At 40.4% G+C, this 21,655-nt stretch overlaps 1 protein-coding gene and 1 non-coding gene across 2 annotated transcripts; both read right to left on the reverse strand.

Annotated features, from left to right (window-relative positions):
• Positions 1-85: 85 nt before the first annotated feature.
• Positions 86-21,655, reverse strand: CDC23 (cell division cycle 23). Its single transcript, XM_029219183.1, has 16 exons — positions 21,484-21,655; positions 21,323-21,395; positions 17,630-17,767; positions 16,636-16,678; positions 15,780-15,885; positions 15,553-15,685; positions 13,800-13,977; positions 13,617-13,714; positions 13,394-13,475; positions 4,088-4,241; positions 3,848-3,967; positions 3,452-3,527; positions 3,059-3,120; positions 2,280-2,358; positions 2,083-2,202; positions 86-1,286 (listed from the first exon to the last, which is right to left on the reverse strand). Exons 1-16 carry the CDS (start codon positions 21,642-21,644, stop codon positions 1,116-1,118), a joined length of 1,794 nt encoding a protein of 597 aa, XP_029075016.1. The 5' UTR covers positions 21,645-21,655; the 3' UTR covers positions 86-1,115.
• Positions 17,251-17,372, reverse strand: LOC114893525. The gene has a single exon (XR_003792942.1). It is a non-coding gene; the product is annotated as a small nucleolar RNA ACA64 (small nucleolar RNA).

Raw genomic sequence — 21,655 nt, forward strand, 5'->3', positions numbered from 1 at the left:
GGCTAGAAAAAAAACATTCTTGTGGAGATGGGGGGGCATGTGGGGGGGAGACAATTATGGCAAAATATTTATCAAAACAGACCGACTCTAAGAGTTTATTTTTATCTGTACAATCACAGAAGTTATCACACCCAAATGTCCATGAAACTCTGTAACCCTGCCTCCTTGCTCTGCTTTAGTAGGTGTATAGCTAACTCTATAGACATCTTTTCCCCTTAGTAGGGGCCATCAGCAGTTCCACACTCAGTGAGAGTCCTTTTGCCCCTTCTTTTGTTCAACTCTAGTAAGTTACTTCCAATTTGAAAGCTTCTAAGAGACGCCTCAAAACCAAAACGCCAGGGCTTCCCTGGCGGCGCAGTGGTTGAGAGTCCGCCTGTGGATGCAGGGGACACGGGTTCGTGCCCCGGTCCGGGAAGATCCCGCATGCCACAGAGCGGCTGGGCCCGTGAGCCATGGCCACTGAGCCTGCGCGTCTGGAGCCTGTGCTCCACAACAGGAGAGGCCACAACAGTGAGAGGCCTGCGTCCTGCAAAAAAAAAAAAAAAAAACAAAAAAAAAAACCGGCAGAAGAACAAAAGTATACCTTCACCCCATTTAAACCTAATCTCTGATATCAGAATAGTCATGCTCAGCAAATCAAAGAATGATGAGTCATGTCTATCCAGTGCCCTGACCTTCCTAGGGTATCCAGTGCCCTACTATCAGCAGAGGGTAGAGTTGCAAGCTTTTCTCCCTTCTTTCTTCCTTGCCTCTCTAAAGAAATCTCCCACTCCCAGCAGCATTTAAACTTTGTCCCTGTAGCCTTGCCTGTGCTAAAGTGCTGTTAAAGGGATGTTTTGGGGGGCAAAAAGGTCTGGGGAAAAAGGCCAAGATCTATAGCCACTCTGAACAGAAGGGAGATAGAAGTGCTTCAAACTGGCAAAGACAGTATCTGTTCCTGCCAGGATTCTTCTGTCAGTCTACTGTGCAGGTGATTCTATAAACTCCCCAAGGAGCTGTTTCCATGTGTACAAACAAAAGGAACTAAGGTCCTTGGAAGAATAGACATGGCTGTTCTTTACATGGAGGTAAGGCTTAATATGGGTCTGGCAATGTGCTGGCTTGAAAGTAGCCAACTATGGTGTGACTGAAGACAGGTTGAGTGGAGAAACTCTGCGTGTGGGAGTGTTGTTAGCAGACAGTGAAGCAGGGAGGAAAAAGGGAGCAGGCATCTCGGTGGAGGGAGTCTCGCCTTGGTTCCGAAGCTGTAGGATTTGCCGGAGCAAGGCCTTACCTTCTTCCCGGGTCTGAAACAAAGTCAGGCAAATGTGTCAAAATATGTCCAAGGCTTTTCTCAAAAACAGTTTCTAAAATACTGACATACAAAGTTCCACAGAACAAGGTAGCCTTTCCAGTCACCCTGTTTTATTTTTTTTTAAATCTTTATTGGAGTATAATTGTTTCACAATACTGTGTTAGTTTCTATTGCACACCAAAGTGAGTCAGCCATATGCATACATATGTCCCCATATCCCCTCCCTCTTGAGCCACGGCAATCAGAGAAGAAAAAGAAATAAAAGGAATACAAATTGGAAGAGAAGAAGTAAAACTGTCACTGTTTGCAGATGACGTGATACTATACATAGAAAATCCTAAAGATGCCCCCAGAAAACTACTAGAACTAATCAATTAATTTGGTAAGGTTGCAGGATACAAAATTAATGCACAGAAATCTCTGGCATTCCAATACACCAACAATGAAAAATCAGAGAAATTAAGGAAACAACCCCATTTGCCATCGCACAAAAAGAATAAAATACCTAGGAATAAACCTGCCTAAGGAGGTGAAAGACCTGTACTCAGAAAACTATTAAACACTGATGAAAGAAATCAAAGATGACTTAAACAGATGGAGAAATAGACCATGTTCTTGGATTGGAAGAATCAATATTGTGAAAATGACTATACTACCCAAAGCAATCTACAGATTGAATGCAAACCACTCACCCTCTTAACCACCTTCCACTTTCCACCCCCAGATCATAGTAAAGTCATGTGCTAGAACCTAAAGTCCAAACCTTTTACTAAAGAACTGATACTCACATCATTGAATGCACAGCACTTTTGGGCACAAGCTGAAGCTTCATCCCACAGCTTGCACTTAAAATAATACTGGGCCAGATAGCGGAAAGCAGTGCTCTCCTCCAAGTGTTCCACTATTTCCTAGATAAGGAAATCAGGAATGACTGAGGTGACAAGAGTAAGATCAGCAACCCAATTCTCATGCTCATGACACATACCCCACACGAATAGATATCTTGGATATATTTGATGTAACATTGGGCTGCCTGTTCTGACTCAGTCAACTGTTCATGAAGCCTACAAAAGAAATTGGTCTTTAAGTATAAATCATATCTCAGAGCAAGCTAGTGATAAAAAGTAAAAGCACACAGTTAAGATAAAAAAATGATAATACATAGACAAGTACAAATTTTGACATAAATGACACAGTGGGACCCAGAATAGTATTAGTGCCCAGAGGTGGTGGTTACTTCATCAAAGCTTAGAATCATTACTCTGCTACTGGTGATGGAGGGAAAGTTAGTAAACACTTAAGCTGGATAATATACCATTGCAAAAATTCCCTGGTAATACCCTGAGTGAGATTAAAAAAGATACCAAGCAATTCAGATTTTTTGTAAGAATCCAGAAAAGAACTGGCAGGAATGAAATTGCATTTAAGAACCTCTTTCCTTATCATTTCTGAGTTATTCCTTATTTTCCTGGGCCTTATCAGGAGGAGATTAGTACCTAAAGTAGTTTTCCTAGACTGCTCTGACATAAAAATTTCATTTCTTTCAATTCATTCTTGAATTTTCCAAATAGGAAAACAATTCCTCTTCAAAGAGAAGTAGCATTCTCTTGAGTCGAGATGGCTAAATTTCCAGATCAGTAATCATACACTGTGCTACATCCCCTCATTCATGTAGATGATGGATGGGAAGCTCTAGAATGTGCAGGACCCACCTCACCAGAGAAGCCAACAGAAATATCACTAGCGTGTCACTCTTTCACTCACTTTGCCAGTTTCACCAGAGCCATCTTTTCCACATCTCCCACGGCATAAGCTCTCCAATAGCACTGTCAAAAAAATAAATAAACTGGTCATTTCAACCACTGCCCCATGTGCCATGACTAATCACATAGAGACTCAGGTCCTGCAAGCCTCCCAGAAGTTCAGACTTGGAGAATACAAAGCATTTTTACCAGATCTGATAGGTCCAGGCTACATACTAACATTCCCACTAATGATGTCAGCCCCACTTTGCTTTATATACCCTATGTGCCTATAAATATTCAGACTTCCCTATGTAGATAGATCTACATGAAGGAAAATTAAGCACAGATAGCTCAACCTCTCATCCAAACAGCAGATTTCCACACAAACTCTTCAGGACCCAATTTCAGATACCTTTTTGGCTTCCACTAGTTGATTGAGTTTCTCATAACATTCTCCTAAAGCGACCAGCATACGAGAATCATTGGGCCTGAGAGGGAAGAGAAATAGGAAATCCAAGCAAAAACTGAAGTCCTCCCTTGAGGAACCACCACCACTATTTCAAAGCTATGAAGGGAATGGGCTTTAATCCAATACTTCATGTAATTATATTATTTTGTGTTCACAATTATACTATTAACACGTTAGTAGAATACACTACATAAAAATGACCAAACAACATATGGCATGTTTAAACTTAGGTCTCTAAGAGTCAAAACCATTCACTGTGATTCTTCAATAGCTATCAAAAGAGAAAGAAGAGTGTCAGCCCTTCCCACAACAAACACATCATCAAGTGGCCCGACTTACCGAAGCTGGTGGGCCCGTCTATAATAATAAAGGCAATAAAATGGCATCTTAAGGATTTCATAGGTCTGCCCAAGGCCATACCAGGCTCTGTAGTCCCGCTTATTGACCTCAATAGCATGCCTAAGAAATGGAAGAGAGACTGGTAAGAGAGCAGAATCAAAGTTAGCGACTTGCAGGCTCAATAGAGACTTCTAAAATCACAACAATCTGCTCCATCTCCCCCTCCAACTAAATGCTCACCTATAAGCCTGAATAGCAGCAGATGTGTTCTTCATTTCCATGTACTCATGTCCCATCAGCGTCCAGGCACCAAGATACCGAGGATTCAATTTCAGTGCTCTCTGGAAATACAAGGCTGCTTTCTCATGCTGAGAACGCAAACTATAATAATTGCCTAATTGAAAGACAAACAAACAAAATATATAAATAACTAGAAAGGCAAAAATAAGTCACTAAAATAGGCAGCATTACACAGAGTAGGCATGAACCATAACCCATTCCCCCAAAGTCCTTGCAGAAAAGCCAAATTCTACATATGGGCAACATCATCATTCTCTTAGAAAATATATTTTATCTATCACACATTCTGGTTTTTTAAAAAAAAATGTTTCCTAACACCACAAAGATTTTCTTCATTTTATTTCCTCTCAATATAGCATTTATACATATATTTCCTTAATAAAGGGTAGGAAATTCCTAGAGTATGCTTTAGATTGGTGGTTTTCCAACTATCTTCCTAGGTTTCTAAGGAGGTACCTAAAGGATTAAAAAGGTAGCACTCTGAACTCCCCTCTTCCACAAGAATCAAGGAAGTTCTACTATCATTGGTCTTAAAAAGAATATACGAAAGATTTTAAGATTCTATAAAAAATTTTATTTGAAGAAAGGGAATAAAGGCCATCTTTCTTATACTAACTAGTAAATGGATAAACGAAATGTAGCATATATCCAGACAATGAAATACTTCTCAACAGTAAAAAGAGAAGAACTACTGACATATGTTGCAACACGGACAAATCTCGAAAAAGAGCTCAGTGAAAAAAGCTAGACAATAAGACTAAATATTCCAAGATTCCACTTATATGAAATTTCCAGAAAATGCAAAACTATACAGATAGAAGGCAGATCTGCTGGGGATTGGGAGTAGGGCTGACTGCAAATAGACCCAAGGGAACTTTTTGGGATGATGGAGTGTTCTAAACTGGATTATGATTATGGTTACACAACTGTATAAATTAGCAAGAACTCAGTGAACTGTAAACTTAAAATAAGTAAATTTTATGTTATGTAAATTATCCCTCAATAAAGCTATTTTTAATATATACCAATAAAATGGACAACCTAGAAGAAATGGACATATTCCTAGAAATGTATAAGCTCCCAAGATTAAATCAGGAATAAGTAGAAAATATGAACAGACCAATTACCAGTAATGAAATTGAATCAGTAATAAAACAACATCCAACAAAAAAAGTCCAGAACCAGATGGCTTCACAGGTGAATTTTACCAAACATTTAGATAAGAGCTAACACTTATCTTTTCCAAATTATTCCAAAAAATTGCAGAGGAAGAAATGTTTCCAAACTCATTCTACAAAGCCAGCATCACCCTGATACCAAAACCAAAGATACCACAAAAAAAGAAAATTACAGGCCAATATCACTAATGAACATAGATGAAAAAATCCTCAATAAAGTATTAGCAAACTGAATCCAACAATACATTAAAAGGATCATACATCATGATCAAGTGGGATTTATCCCAGGAATGCAAGGATGGTTCAATATCTGCAAATCAATCAATGTGATACACCACACTAACAAAATGAAGAATAAAAATTATATGATCATCTTGATACAGAAAAAGCTTTTGACAAAATTCAACATGCATTTATGATAAAAACTCTCCACAAAGTAGGTATAGAGGGAACATCAACATAATAAAGGCCATATATGATAAGCCCACAGCTAACATCATACTCAAAGGTGAAAAGCTAAAAACTTTTCCTCTAAGATCAGGGAAAAAATCAAGGATGCCCACTTTTGTGACTTTTTTCAATGTAGTACTCGAAGTCTTAGCCCCAGCAATCAGATAAGAAAAAGAAATAAAAGGAATCCAAATTAGAAAGGAAGAAGTAAAACTGCCACTGTTTACAGATGACATGATTCTATACATAGAAAATCCTAAAGATGTCACCAAAAAATTACTAGAGCTCATGAATGAATTCAGTAAAGTTGCACACTACAAAATTAATACAGAAATCTGTTGCATTTCTATACACTAATGAGAAATTAATGAAACAATCCCATTTACAATCACATCCAAAAAAATAAAATAGCTAGGAGTAAATCTAATTAAGGAGTTAAAAGACTTGTACTCAGAAAACTATAATACACTGATGAAAGAAAATCAAGACACAAACAGAAAGATATACTTTGTTTATGGATTTGAACCATTAATATTATTAAAATGACCATACTACCCAAGACAATCTACAGATTCAATGCAATCCCTAACAAAATACCAACGGTGGAACTTCCCTGGTGGTCCAGTGGTTAAGACTCTGGGCTCCCAATTCAGGGGGCCGGGATTTAATCCCTGGTCAGGGAACAAGATCCCGCATGCCACAACTAAAGATCCCACATGCCACAACTAAAGATCCTGCATGCTGCAACAAAGACGCCACACGCGGCAATGAATATTCCGTGTGCTGCAACTAAGACCCAGCGCAGCCAAATAAATAAATATTAAAAAAAAAAATACCAATGGGATTTTTCACAGAACCAGAACAAATAATCCCAAAATTTGTATGGGAACACAAAAGACCTTGAACAGCCAAAACAATCTTGAGAAAGAAGAACAAAACAGGAAGCATGACATTCCCTGACTTCAGACTATACTACTAAGCTACAGTGATCAAAACAGTATGGTACTGGTCCAGAAACTCACGCACTTATGGTCAATTAATCATGACAAAGGAGGCAAGAATATACAATGGGGAAAAGACCATCTCCAATAAGTGATGCTGGGAAAACTGGACAGCTACATGTAAAAGAATGAAATTAGAACATTTTCTCATACCATATAAAAAAATAAACTCAAAATGGATTAAAGATCTAAATGTAAGAACAGAAACCATTAAAACTCCTAGGAGAAAACAGAGGCAAAACACTCTTTGACAGGAATCATAGCAATATTTTTTTGGATCCATCACCTAAGGCAAAGGAAACAAAAGCAAAAATAAACAAATGTGACCTAATTAGACTGAAAAGCTTTTGCACAGCAAACAAAACAATCAACAAAACGAAAAGACAGGGACTTCCCTGGTGGCACAGTGGTTAAGAATCCACCTGCCAATGCAGGGGACATGGGTTTGATCCTACATGCCGTGGAGCAACTAAGCCCATGCACCACAACAACTGAGCCCGTGCTCTAGAGCCCACGAGCCCAAGTACTGAAGCCTGCGCGCCTAGAGCCCGTGCTCCACAACAAGAGAAGCCACCACAATGAGAAGCCTGTGAACCGCAACAAAGGGTAGCCCCTGCTTGTCACAACTAGAGAAAGCCTGTGCACAGCAACAAAAACCCAATGCAGCCAAAAATAAATTAATTAATTAAAACAAAACAAAAAGACAACTTACTGAATGGGAGAAAATATTTGCAAATGATATCCAAAATATATAAACAGTTCATACAACTTAATATCAAAAAAACAAACAACCCAGTCAAGAAATGGTCAGAAGACTTGATAGACATTTTTCCAAAGAAGACGTACAGATGGCCAATAGGCACGTGAAAAGATGCTCAATATCATTAATCATCAGAAAAGCAAATCATGGGGCTTCCCTGGTGGCGCAGTGGTTAAGAATCCGCCTGCCAATGCAGGGGACACGGGTTCGAGCCCTGGTCCGGGAAGATCCCACATGTCATGGAGCAACTAAGCCCATAAGACACAACTACTGAGGCCGCGTGCCTAGAGCCCGTGCTCCGCAACAAGAGAAGTGAGCGCACCGCAACAGAGTAGCCCCTGCTCGCCACAACTAGAGAAAACCCACGTGCAGCAGCAAAGACCCAATGCAGCCAAAAATTAAATAAATGAATAAATGCATTTAAATAAATAAATAAATAAATAAATGAAAAATAATAAAAGAAGAAAAAACAATTTGAGATATACCAAGGCTCTGAGGGATTTTTCATGAGATACTGTTGAGTGAGAAAAGTAAAATACAGAGAAATGTGTGTAATATGATCCTATTTTTGTAAGCAAACAGCCCATTAAACCCTGCATATGTGTATGTGTATGTTTCATGTGGTATGGGACATGCTAACACAAGTATGTTAAAGGAGGAAAGGTGCAGTGAGGGAAAAAAACCCTGCACTTTAAAAAAATCTCCTTTATGTATAAATTGCATGTGCAATTTAGATAAAAAGATGGATTTAAATGTATATATACTAATTTACAGAGATAATGATATACTGTCAAACGGAAAAAGCAAATTGCAGAGAAATTATACAATTCCACTTTGGTAAAAAACAAGTAATAAGATTTCTATATATGTGTTTGTCTTTGCTTTTAATTTGTCTAGATTCAGCTGTCAGTTTGATTCAGGAGAAATTATTTATAACAATTGTCTGTATCACTTAAGATCATTCAAGTTCACATTCACCTGGGAAAAAAGCAAGATGGAGGGCTTTATGTCCTATAAAAGGATACCTTTGCTTGTGCCACTGACTCAGACCCAGAGACAGAGGAATAAGCAAACTCTAGGCAGATTGTCCAAAGGTTAACTTCTGTAATAGAATAGGAGAAGTGAAGTAGTGGTAGCAAGGGTATAAGCTTTAGCTGCTAAAGGAGTCAGGATGACAAAGGAGGTGTTAAGGAAGTCAGAACAGGCAAGTTCTGGGCAAAGATTAAGTAGATGAGATTTTCTGACCAGTTGGAACAGCTAAAATGTACTGAATGATTACAATGTGCTGGGCAACTTACATTGTTATAAGTGCTTTTTATATGTTAATTTACTTACTCCTCACAATGAATACATGGGAGAATGTTCTACTGTTATTATCCCTTTATGGATGAGGAAAGTATAGCGCACAGAAGTTAAATCCAATGTCACACAGCTAGTTAGTAACAAAACCAAGATTTAAACTTGGGCAGTTTTGTTCCAGAGTCCAAATCTTAACCATGCTATACTGTAATATATACATATATAAATACACATACATATACGTATTTGTGTGTGTGTGTGTGTGTGTGTGTGTGTGTGTGTGTGTGTGTGTGTGTAAAGCTGCCTCTCAGAGACTGGGACTCCAGAAAAGATGCAGAGGAAGCATTCAATTCACAACAAGACATAACTGCAGAAGCAAGGACTAAACAAGTAGGAGATTCTTGCCATCACTCTATTCTTAAGTTGTTTCATTCTCTTTCAGGTCTTCAGTTTCTTCTCTTCTCTCTCCACCCTTCTTTCTCCTTTGTGAAAGCTGAAATATATTTTTTGTCATATCTAATGTTCCTTTTTCTTGATTTTTAAGATAGGTGGGCTGAATTCAACAAACATTTATTGACCATAAGTCAGGAACTTCGCTAGGCATTACAGATACACCGAAGAAAAAACAGTTCATTAAGAAGTTTACCAATCAAACGATTATTTAAAAAACCAGATGGGAATTCCCTGGCAGTCCAGTGGTTAGGACTCCGCACTCTCACTGCCAAGGGCCCGGGTTCAAACCCTGGTCCAGGAAATAAGATCCTGCAAGCCACGAGGCATGGCCAAAAAATAAATAAATACATAAAATAAAAAAAACAGAAACTCCTAAAGCATTACTCTTCATATGTACGTATCCTTTGATTTTGTTTTGTTTCGTTTTTTTTTTTGCAGTACGCGGGCCTCTCACTGCTATGGCCTCTCCTGTTGCGGAGCACAGGCTCCGGATGCGCAGGCTCAGCGGCCATGGCTCACGGGCCCAGCCACCCCGCGGCATGTGGGATCTTCCCGGACCGGGGCACGAACCTGTGTCCCCTGCATCGCCAGGTGGACTCTCAACCACTGCACCACCAGGGAAGCCCATATCCTTTGATTTTAACTGGCTTTAAGTTAGTAAGCTAAAAAAGGAACAGTTCATTATCTCCCCTACCTCTATTTCCTTTCTTCAGGTGAAGGACACTGTTATCAATCTGGTTACCCATTCACCAATTCCTGTAAGTTCTACTTCCTAAATATCTTCTAAATCTAATTGCCTCTCTTCATTCCTCCTGCCAATACCTCAGCTTGGGCTCTCATCATCTCTAGACTGTATTATTGCAAAAGCCTCCTTGTTGGTCTTGCCCTTTTTCTAATCCTCCCAGCACACTGTCTCCAGTTATTTGAAAATGAAAATCTAAAAACATTTATCATTCTCTGGTTTAAAATCCTTCAGAAGACTTCTCCTGCCTTAAGAATAAAATCCAAACTTTTAGTAAGGCACAAAAGGCTCTTCAAGATCTGGCCCCATTCATACATTCCCTCCTCCCACACCATGCTTCAGGACACTAAACTATTTCAGGATCACTGTCTGTTTCACACTTCAATGCCTCTGCACTGCAATACCCTTCCCAAGTCAATCCATTTCCTCCTTTAGTGAACTCTTTCACTCCTGCCCATCCTTCAGGTATCACCTTCTCAAGAAGCCTTCCCTAATTAGACTGGATTAGCTACCTTTCCTATGTACTCTCTTAGCATCCTATGTTTACTTCAATCATAATCCTCAACCCACTATATTATAGTTGTTTCTTACTGGTCTTCCTCAGTAGGTAATGGGGTAGGTACTGCAACACAAACCACCATATCTGGCACTCAGAAGATGTTCAAAAGATGTTTTCTGAATAAACTGGAGTTCCATCCTCACTTTAACGGACTTTATACTTCATTCACAATGCTCTGATGTTGAAAAGATTATTTGTTCCTCTTACCTATGTTCCCATAGGATTTTTCTTTTTTTAATATTTATTTCCCATACTAGATTACAACTTCCTAAAGGGCTGGAAATATTTATTGAATGACCAAATTGAAATTCTATCAGTTTACTAACAACATCCTAACATACAAATGTATGTTCTCAATGCAGTGTCACCAAAGACCCAGGAACAGGGTCTTTCATCTCCAGGAAACTTAGGCTTTCAATCACAACCAACAAAGCTTACTTTTATCCAAGAGTGGCCATTCATCTATTTATGTCAACTGATTATCAGGTCACAGTAGTGTGGCCAAGTACATAGGGCCATGGTTCTCAACCAAGGATGATTCTGACCCCAAGAGGTTATTTGGCTTTATCTGCACAACTGGGGGAAGGAGGTTACTGACATCTAGTGGGTAGAGCTGGGTATACTTCTAACACCCTGCAATGTATAGGACAGACCCCCACAAAAGAAATTATCAGCCAAAAATGTCAATAGAGCCAAGAGTGAGACACCCTGATACAGAAAAAGATACACTCCCATCTCTTTTCATAGGATTGGAAATTCTTACAAACATTTTAGTAATATTAGTAAGTTTAAAATACACAGGCTTTGGGACCTCCCTGGTGGTCCAGTGGTAAAGAATCTGCCTTCCAATGCAGGGGACGCGGGTTCGATCCCTGGTCAGGGAACTAAGATCCCACATGACATGGGGCAACTAAGCTGTGCGCCACAACTACTGAGCCTGCATGCTGCAAACTAGAGTCCACGCGCTCTGGAGCCCGCACGCCATAACTACAGAGCCCATGCACTCTGGAGCCCACGCACCACAGCTAGAGAGAAGCCCGCGTGCCACAGCAAAGAGCCCACACCACAACAGAAGATCCTGCATGCCTCAACAAAGACCCCACTTGTCGCAACTAAGACCCGACACAGCTAAAAAATAAATAAATAGGGGCTTCCTTGGTGGCGCAGTGGTTGAGAGTCCGCCTGCCAATGCAGGGGACATGGGTTCGTGCCCCAGTCCGGGAGGATCCCACATGCCGCAGAGCGGCTGGGCCCGTGGGCCATGGCCGCTGAGCCTACGCATCCGGAGCCTGTGCTCCGCAACGGGAGAGGCCACAACAGTGAGAGGCCCGCATACCGCAAAAAATAATAATAATAATAAACAAATAAAATAATAATTTAAAAATACAGGGACTTCCCTGGTGGCGCAGTGGTTAAGAATCCGCCTGCTAATGAATGGGACACGGGTTCGAGCCCTGGTCCAGGAAGATCCCACATCCGCCGAGCAACTAAGCCTGTGCGCCACAACTACTGAAGCCCACGTGCCTAGAGCCCGTGCTCTGCAACAAGAGAAGCCACCACAATGGGAAGCCCACGCACCACAACGAAGAGTAGCCCCCGCTCACCACAACTAGAGAAAGCCCGCGTGCAGCAACAAAGACCCAACGCAGCCAAAAATAAAATAGATAAAATAAATTTACTAAAATAAAAAACCCACATATATATATAAAAAATACACACGTTTTTGATCCAGCCTTTCAAGGAACTAATTATACAGAAATAGTTGCATAAACATGCAAAAGTAAATATATACATACAAAGATGTTTCCTGAAGCAATTTTTATGTTAACAAACACTAGCCACAACTTATACAACAGAAAATGATTAAATAAAAATAATGGCACATCTATATAATAAAATACTAAATAGCCATCAAAAATAATACAATACAACTCTACATGTACTAGCATGGAAAGATGGAAAAGATATATTGTTAGGTTAAAAAAAAGGACATTACAAAGCAGTGTGTATAATGATACAGTTTTTGCAAGCAAACCATACACACACACATACACCATTTTTAGTACTCACACACACATACACCATTCATAGTACTCACACAGAAGAATATTCTGGAGTCATATCCACCAATATTGGGGGTGATTACAGTGATCCTTCACATTCTATTGTATATAATTTTGTTACCTTTTTTTTTTTTAATAAATTTATTTTATTTATTTTTGGCTGCGTTGGGTCTTCGTTGCTGTGCACGGCATTTCTCTAGTTGTGGTGAGCGGGGGCTACTCTTCGTTGTGGTGTGTGGGCTCCTCATTACGGTGGCTTCTCTGTTGTGGAGCACGGGCTCTAGGCACGTGGGCTCAGTAGTTGTGGCACACAGGCTCAGTAGTTGTGGCACACAGGCTCAGTAGTTGTGGCACATGGGCTCTAGAGCACAGGCTCAGTAGTTGTGGAGCAAGGGCCCAGCTGCTCCGCGGCATGTGGGATCTTCCTGGACCAGGGCTCGAACCCGTGTCCCCTGCATTGGCAGGCGGATTCTTAACCACTGCGCCACCAGGGAAGTCCCAATTTTGTTACCTTTGACACTTATTTTTTTTGGCTGTGCTATGAGGCATGCAGGAATGCAGGATCCCAGTTCCCCGACCAGGCATTGAACCCATGTCCCCTGCAGTGGATGCACGGAGTCCTAACCACTGGACCGCCAGGGAATTCCCTTTTTTTCTTTTGACACTTTTATATTATTGTTATTTTTACATTTGGATTACTCACAATAAAGATAAAAAAAGAAAAAAGGTGGTGACTCTTACCAATTACACAGCATGTTTCTACACGATATTTATCAATCTCACAGAGGTTGTGAGCCAGATAACTCAACTCAGATTTCATGCTCTGAAAGAAAAGAAAGACGATCTAAGCATGAAAAAGGAACCCCTACATAATTTTTCTTGTAGCTAATGCTACTAGGTGACAATCCAACCCATGAGATCAAAGCACAAAAGAGCTTAAGTCCAAGCAAAGGAAGGAGCTCACCCTGACATAAAGAAGGTTGGAGAATGTGTCCATATTTTCAATCCTGTAAGGGTCTTGTTTCCTTAGCTCATTAAAAATAGAGAGGGCTTTGTCGATATCTGCAGAAAGAAGACAGAGAGTTCAGAAAACAACACAGCACTACCTTCAGGGTTTGATGGTATTTTGTTGTCCTTATTCACTCACCTCTGATATTGTGATAGGCAACTGCAATTTGGGAAACAATATATGAGCTCTTAGAGAAGCCCACATCAATGAGATTCTGATACTTTTGCAGGGCCTCCTCTATCAACTGCAACTCTGTGTATATATGAGCCAGAAAAAACTCTTTCATCCAGGTGTCTGGCAAAGACAGGAACTTCAGCTGGCAGCAGGAGAGAGAGGAACACACTTAATATACTTTGACCTCTCTCCCAAATGAACATCAAGGAACTATATTGTCTAAAAGAATTTATCACCAAAATTTTATTAGAGTACCTAATAATGAATACAGGGCAGTTCAATTAAGTGAACAGGACTTACAAGCACAATAGGGAGGAATAGGGAGGAATGGTCTAGCTGGGGACAGCTTCAAAGAAACAACAGGATTTGAAGCGAGCCTTGGAGGATGGGTAGAAACTGAATAGAAAAAGGGAGAGGAAGAGAAAAAAGACAACATTCTAGGTAAGGACAACAAAAATAGAGGAAAAACAGTCATAATGAGTGTGGGTAAATAGAATGAGGCAACTAGCTCAGTTTGAGGGGAGGCTATGAGTTGGGAAGTAGTGGAAAAATAAGACTGAACTGATAGGGTGGGTCCTATGCTGCAACAGGAAATGGGATGCAACAGGAAACCACTGCAGTTTTTGACAGGAGAATGACATGATGACATGGGTACTTTAAGAATAAGTTTGGAAACAGTATGTCAGATGGCTTGGAAATGGAAGTATAAAAGTGGGAAAGCTAGATAGAAAGTATTTATTACTTTTAAGTAATCCAAATTTGAGATGATAACCAAGACAGCAAAGGAAACCAAGAGAAAGAGATGCAGACAAGAAGGTAACCATGGCAATGTCTGGCGACTGACTAGATAAAGGGAAATAAGAGAAAGGGAAGAGACAAAATATGACTCTGAGGAGTCAAGACTGAGTGCATCCTGAGAAACAGAGATACAACTAAGAGTCCATCAAGTTGGGAGGAAGAAAGAGAATTTGGTAGGCAAGATGAGAAATTTGGTTTTGCATATTCTGAGTTCAGAGATAAAACAAACTTTCAATGAAAGTCTAGTAGGCAGTTAGAGATAGGTAAATACAAGTAAACCAAGATTGAGATTTCAGACACAAATGTAGTAGCATGTATCACTATTGGGGAAAATCAACCAGCCCTTGGTCCTTTAGAGCCAACAAAAGGAAGTGTGTTGTTGCTTCTATTAACTATTGAATAACAGCAAAATAAACTTTGTAGACAATGTTCTCTAACAATGACTAATAAAACAATGCAGTCAGTTTATAAAGCAATTTCATATACATTATTTCCTTAATTAACAAATCTCTAAATCTCAACAGAGACCTATGACAGTTCAGAAGAAACATTAAAAATGTTTTAAACTCAATTCTTGATATCAGAGAAATCGTTCCTATAGCATCTTTGGAATTAGGAGAGAAACTATAATAACATTTAGTCTATAAAACAAGTTACAGTAAAACTTGAATGTGAAAACATGAATATGAAAAGATACTCTAAGTCAACTGAATGCAAATGCAACAGCAACTACCAAACAAGATCTAGACATCAGTCTTTCAAATAAGGACCTAAATTCCAACAGTGAAAGAGACTAGAGAAGGAGCAAAGAGGTAGCTATAATGAAAGGTTTAGCAAAACTTTCTCCCCCTACCCCATTATTAAAGAATTACATAAGACTTGAAGCAGAAGATTTTTCACATAGCTCATCTCAATTTACCATCTCCTTGTCTGTAATCAAGTTACAGAGCTCTAGCCAGGCTCCCCAATGCAAAGGCAAAACATGAGTAGCCTCCACAAACACATCAATGGCCTCTTTCACCAAGTCCAGCTTTCGAAGCACCACACCATACCTAGGAAAGAAGGGAACGATCACAGAAGTTAACAACATCTCCCCTCTACTCAGAAGAATATCTCACATAAGTTCCAAATTACTATAACACTTACAGATAAAGGCCAAATCCATCAAGTTCCCGAGCCTGGTGTTTTTTGCTGAGCTCCACTCTCAATTCTCTGAGAGCCTCATTTTTCACTTGACCTTTCTCCAGTGGGCCTAGGAAAGAAACAGAGTTTCTGATCTAAGGGTAGACTGCTGTTTTTCATTTCATAGACCTAGATACTCCCTTTGGCATCAACCAAAGTTACACCTGGAACTTCCAGCAAACACAAGTGGCCAATGACATCTTTTTTTTTTTTTTTTTTTTTTTGCGGTATGCGGGCCTCTCACTGTTGTGGCCTCTCCCGTTGCAGAGCACAGGCTCCAGACGCGCAGCCTCAGTAGCCATGGCTAACGGGCCTAGCCGCTTTGCGGCATGTGGGATCTTCCCGGACCAGGGCACGAACCCATGTCCCCTGCACTGGCAGGCGGACTCCCAACCACTGCGCCACCAGAGAAGCCCCCTCCAATGACATCTTACACAGTCCATTTACTTTATTATAGAAACTGCAACTGATAAGTGGTCTGCAGTCATATTCTGTTAGGCCCACACAGGTTTTTAAAAATCTGAATTAATTATCAATGCTGAAAAATCAGAAGCCTCAACTAAAAATCTAAATTTCCAGGTTCAGGTTGCAGGGAACAGGTTAGGGCCAGCGGAAGAAAGCCCCTGACAACACCAGGCCCACATTCCCACAGGGCAACCCTCAGAGGGAGTTGGGTGACAACCAGCCAGTTGTGCTCTCCAATTTGCAAACTCCTCCTCAGTCCACTTCCCATGTTTATATTACCTACCTGGCTCCTATAGGCATTATAGAGTTTGCAACCTCTGTTTTAGTCCAAAAGGTAAGAGAAAGAAATTCATACCTAGGCTATCAACTGTTTCATCATCCTTCTTCTTTTCTCCAGACTGTAAGAGAAAATCAATAAATAGGTCTTTTTTTCCGCTTATTCTGAAACCTGTAGCAGCCTGATTCGACCAAAAAGTCCAACCAAAATGACATCTACTATTGGTCACTAATTTTAAACAACTATTCGGGGGCTCCCACTGGCCAAATCTGGAATAATCTGAGTACCAAAATGATAAAGTGAAATAATGAATTATAAACAATTAAAAATATAGGAATTCTTGAGTCCATACTGATACTAGATAAATACATAAATAAGTGGAGAAGGGGAAGACAGGCTCTTGCTTAGAATTTACTACTCAGAGTGCTGGAGTAGAAAAATCATCATTTTGCAACATTATAATAAAGAATACTTCAGGCAAAAATTAACAATGAATTTCTTGACTAATGGTTATTTAGGTTTTTAATTTTTTTGTCTATTACAAAAAACCCTTCAATGAACAGCCCTGTACATATATATATATCCTTGTGCACACACTGAAGTATTTCTATTGGACAAGTTAAGTTTCTTAAGGAAGAATTGTTTGGGCATAGTATTTCAAATTGACATAATCTGCCCAGAGCAGCGGCCCACTCATGTCAGGGCGTGGGTTTCATCTCCCCATACCAAGGAGTGGGTGGTGGGCTGAGGCCCCAGTGGTTCTGGGTGCCAAATCTCACCCACAGGCACGCCAACCAAACCAACGTCAAACTACTTTCACTCCTGAAACAGAGTGTCTACTGCTCCATACCTTTGTCAATAATGAATATTACCAATATTTTAATATTTTCTTTCGTACCATCATTTTTTTTTACTTTACTTACGATGTCTTCTTTATTATTGCTAAGTATTTATAAAGTACATTCACCAAGTAGACTTCTGCTAAACTATTTGAAGATTAAACTTTTGCTACTGGGATTCTAAATATGGATGCTTCACTGACAGCAGAATGACATCTTAAAATGGCCCTCACCAGATATCTAGAATACATGTACAGGAAATAGGCTTTCTTGCTATTGCAGCCATGCAGGAAATGTGCTGCCCGATCATACTCTTTAACGTCAAAGTAGGCCTTGGCCAGGGTGTAAGCATCCATATCCTGAGCATCCTCCTAAAAAAGAGACAAGTTAATGTAAGTGGTTAGGAACAGGATAACAAAAGTTCAAATCCAAGAATATTCATTAATTTCAAGATGTAAGAAAAGATAATTATTTTCCTCCTCCCAAAAACCTAATACTTATTTATTAGTTTATGAAGTAAGGTCACAGAACATTTTTTCAAAATAAAAGCTTGGAGAAAATATTAAAATTTAAAAAACTAAACCAATGCACTCAGAAACTTTTATTGTTTCTGCAAATGTTGTGGGAAATTGCATATGCTTTAGTGTTAGGGACTTGGATTTAAATTCTGACTCCTTGATTTCCTGGTTTCAAGACATTAGTAGGGAACTTACTTAGCTTCTCTGAGTATTCACTTCTTCATCTGTAAAATGGAGCCAGTAATACGGATTTGATATGAGGAAAAAGTGAGAAAGTCATGAAAAATGTCTAGCATTAATATGTGACATGCCTTTCCTTTGGCAGACTTTTAAATTTCCACGTAAATGCAACATGCTGTGGAATTACTTATACTTTTTGTATTTCAACAAAGTTTTGACATGTTAGTATTGTAAAAAACATAGCTATAATTCTCTATGTAAAAAAAAAAAATGAAATGATGCACATTTGAGGTAAAAACATACAATCCCCCCAAATTCTAAGGATAAGTTGATTAAAACTTTAGTAATTTCATTCTCCTCATCCTTCATGTCCAAATATTACCAGCACAAAACTGGAACCAAAATTATGTTCAATATTTTCTTCATTGGATGAAAATGTCCTAAATATGGCCATTCAGCTTAGGATTGTGGTGGCCCTTTTCACGTACACTCACCATTTACTTATTTCTTCTCCTGCCTCTCTCACCTGCATTGTATCTTTTGGATTAAGGAACATTCATTGTTTTTAAGTGTGTGTGTGTGTGTGTGTGTGTGTGTGTGGTTGGTGGGGGTGGTAATCAAGAAATGGCATCTTCGGGAAAAATAAAATGGATTATGATAAAGATCTTTCAGATGACACAGACTATGTAAACATATATACTATAGATCATACATAAAATGTATTCCTATCTCATTTAATTGTCTCAATATCCCCACAAAGTAAATACTATTATCCACAGATGGGGAAAACTGTGGCTCAGGAGGTTAATTAAGTTGCCAAAAGTCACTAGTATGGCTGAGATTTGAACCCAGAGCTGTCTAGATCCAAAAACAGTTTCGTGCTGTTGTATTGGGCTGGCCAAAAAGTTCATTCGGTTTTTTTCCATTCGATAGCTCTAGTAGTGCTTAGTTGTTTTTAACTTCATTTGAAACAATTTTGTTAGAGTGTATTGTGACAGCTGTCACATCAGGGTTTGTTTTTTTTTTTAATATTTATTTATTATTTATTTTTGGCTGTGTTGGGTCTTCGTTTATTTATTTATTTTTTTTGCGGTACGCGGGCCTCTCACTGTTGTGGCCTCTCCCGTTGTGGAGCACAGGCTCCGGACGCGCAGGCTCAGCGGCCATGGCTCACGGGCCCAGCCGCTCCGCGGCATGTGGGATCTTCCCAGACCAGGGCACAAACCCGTGTCCCCTACATCCGCAGGCAAACTCTCAACCACTGCGCCACCAGGGAAGCCCGGGTCTTCGTTTCTGTGCGAGGGCTTTCTCTAAATGCGGCAAGCAGGGACCACACTTCATCGCGGTGCGTGGGGCCTCTCACTAACGCGGCCTCTCTTGTTGCGGAACACAGGCTCCAGACCCGCAGGCTCAGTAGTTGTGGCTCACGGGCCTAGTTGCTCCGCGGCATGTGGGATCCTCCCAGACCAGGGCTCGAACCCGTGTCTCCTGCATTGGCAGGCAGACTCTCAACCACTGCGCCACCAGGGAAGCCACCAGGGAAGCCCTCAGGGTTAATTTTTTTTTAAATTTATCAAAACTGGTGAACTTCTGTGTAGCCATTTTAATATTGAAGATAGAAGGAAAAAAAGCAACATTTTCCACATATTATGCTTTATTATTTCAAGAAAGGTAAAAATGCAACTGAAACGCAAAAAAAGATTTGTGCAGTGTATGGAGACGGTGCTGTGACTAATCGAACGTGTCAAAAGTGGTCTGCAAAGTTTCGTGCAGGAGATTTCTCACTGGATGAGGCTGCATGGTTGGGTAGACCAGTTGAAGTTGATAGCAATCAAATTGAGACGTTAATTGAGAACAAGCAACGTTATACCATGCAGGAGATAGCTGATATACTCAAAATATCCAAATCAAGAGTTGAAAATCATTTGCACCAGCCTGGTTATATGAATTGCTTTGATGTTTGGGTTACACGTAAGTTAAGCGGAAAAAAAACCTTCTTGACCGTTTTTCCGCATGTGTTTTTCTCTCTTAAATGCAATGAAAACATTCCGTTTTTAAAACAATTGTGACGGGCAATGAAAAGTGTATAGATACTGTACAATAATGTGGAACAGAAGAGATCGTGAAGCAAGCGAAATGAACCACCATCAACCACACCAAAGGCCGGTTTTCATCCAAAGAAGGTGATGTTGTGTATATGGTGCAATTGGAAAGGCGTCCTCTATTATGAGCTCCTTCCGGAAAACCAAACAATTAATTCCAACGAGTACTGCTCCCAATTAAACCAACTGAAACAGCACTTGATGAAAAGCCTCCAGAATTAGTCAACAGAATACGCATAATCTCCCATCAAGATAACGCACGACTGCATGTTTCTTTGATGACCAGGCAAAAACTGTTACAGCTTGGCTGGGAAGTTCTGATTCAACTGCTGTATTCACCAGACATTGCACCTTTGGATTTCCATTTATTTAGGTCTTTACAAAATTCTCTTAATGGAAAAAATTTCAATTCCCTGGAAGACTGTAAAAGGCACCTGGAACAGTTCTTTGCTCAAAAAGATAAAAAGTTTTGGGGGCTTCCCTGGTGGCGCAAGGGTTGAGAGTTCGCCTGCCGATGCAGGAGACACGGGTTCGTGCCCCGGTCCGGTAAGATCCCACATGCCGCGGAGCGACTGGGCCCGTGGGTCATGGCCGCTAAGCCTGCGCGTCTGGAACCTGTGCTCCGCAACGGGAGAGGCCACAGCAGTGAGAGGCCCGCGTACCGCAAAAAAAAAAAAAAAGATAAAAACTTTTGGTAAGATGGAATTATGAAGTTGCCTGAAAAATGTGAGGAGGTAGTGGAACAGTGAATACGTTGTTCAATAAACTTCTTGGTGAAAATCCGTGAATTTTTATTTTAAAACCGAAGGAACTTTTTGGCCAACGCAATAAAAACCTTTGACGCTTCCCCCCGTTATGAATACTGTCTAGGTTGAGCTAGAAAACATAAAGGCTGAACTCTTAAGCAAGGATTGTTTACTAATCTCTCCAGCTTAAGTAAGAGCACCACTAAGTCTTTCAAAACTCAGCAAAAACATACAGATAAAATCGCTTAAAACACCCAGCTCTTTGAATGCTTGCATTTCCCCTACAAACATCCCTGCTAAGCAGTATGCTCCCTTCCGGTGACAGAGCACTCAGTATCCCTTCTGATGATGGGGAGCACTCAATGTGAAGACGTGCTTACCTCTGTAATAGGCGGCGGCGGCTGCAGCTCGGACAGAGGCAACGCCGGGAGGGAGAAGGCCAACTCCGCAGACCTGGAACACCCACACAAACTGAATCAGCTAAGACCCCCAAGGCCGAGGATCCAAGCCCGGTCGGTCCCCTCGGACTCCGACATCTTACCATTTGCTACTGTGCAGTAGGCCCCGCTCCCGGGTAAGGCCCGCGATAAGTAGCAGCTGCTTTTTAATTTCCCGCAAATTTGAGAAATCGCCGCTCGATGACAGGGCGGGGACCACGGCAGCCGACACTGCCACCGGGACTACAGAAGAGCTGGCAGCCATTTTCCCGTCTT

The sequence above is a fragment of the Monodon monoceros genome, unplaced genomic scaffold (assembly GCF_005190385.1).
Source record: "Monodon monoceros isolate NGI ecotype Baffin Bay Population unplaced genomic scaffold, NGI_Narwhal_1 Super_Scaffold_12, whole genome shotgun sequence".
In the NCBI taxonomy this organism is placed as follows: Eukaryota; Metazoa; Chordata; class Mammalia; order Artiodactyla; family Monodontidae; genus Monodon; species Monodon monoceros.

What these genes read in the sequence shown, in the direction of transcription:
- CDC23 (XM_029219183.1), bottom strand. Translation starts at nt 21,644, where the DNA reads ATGGCTGCCAGCTCTTCTGTAGTCCCGGTGGCAGTGTCGGCTGCCGTG. An exon ending in TGAAACAGTTGATAGCCTAG is followed by an intron (nt 15,886 to 16,635) that starts GTATGAATTTCT and finishes TTTCTTTCCTAG; the next exon opens with GCCCACTGGAGAAAGGTCAA. An exon ending in AACTAGTGGAAGCCAAAAAG is followed by an intron (nt 3,121 to 3,451) that starts GTATCTGAAATT and finishes TTTTTTTGACAG; the next exon opens with TGCTATTGGAGAGCTTATGC.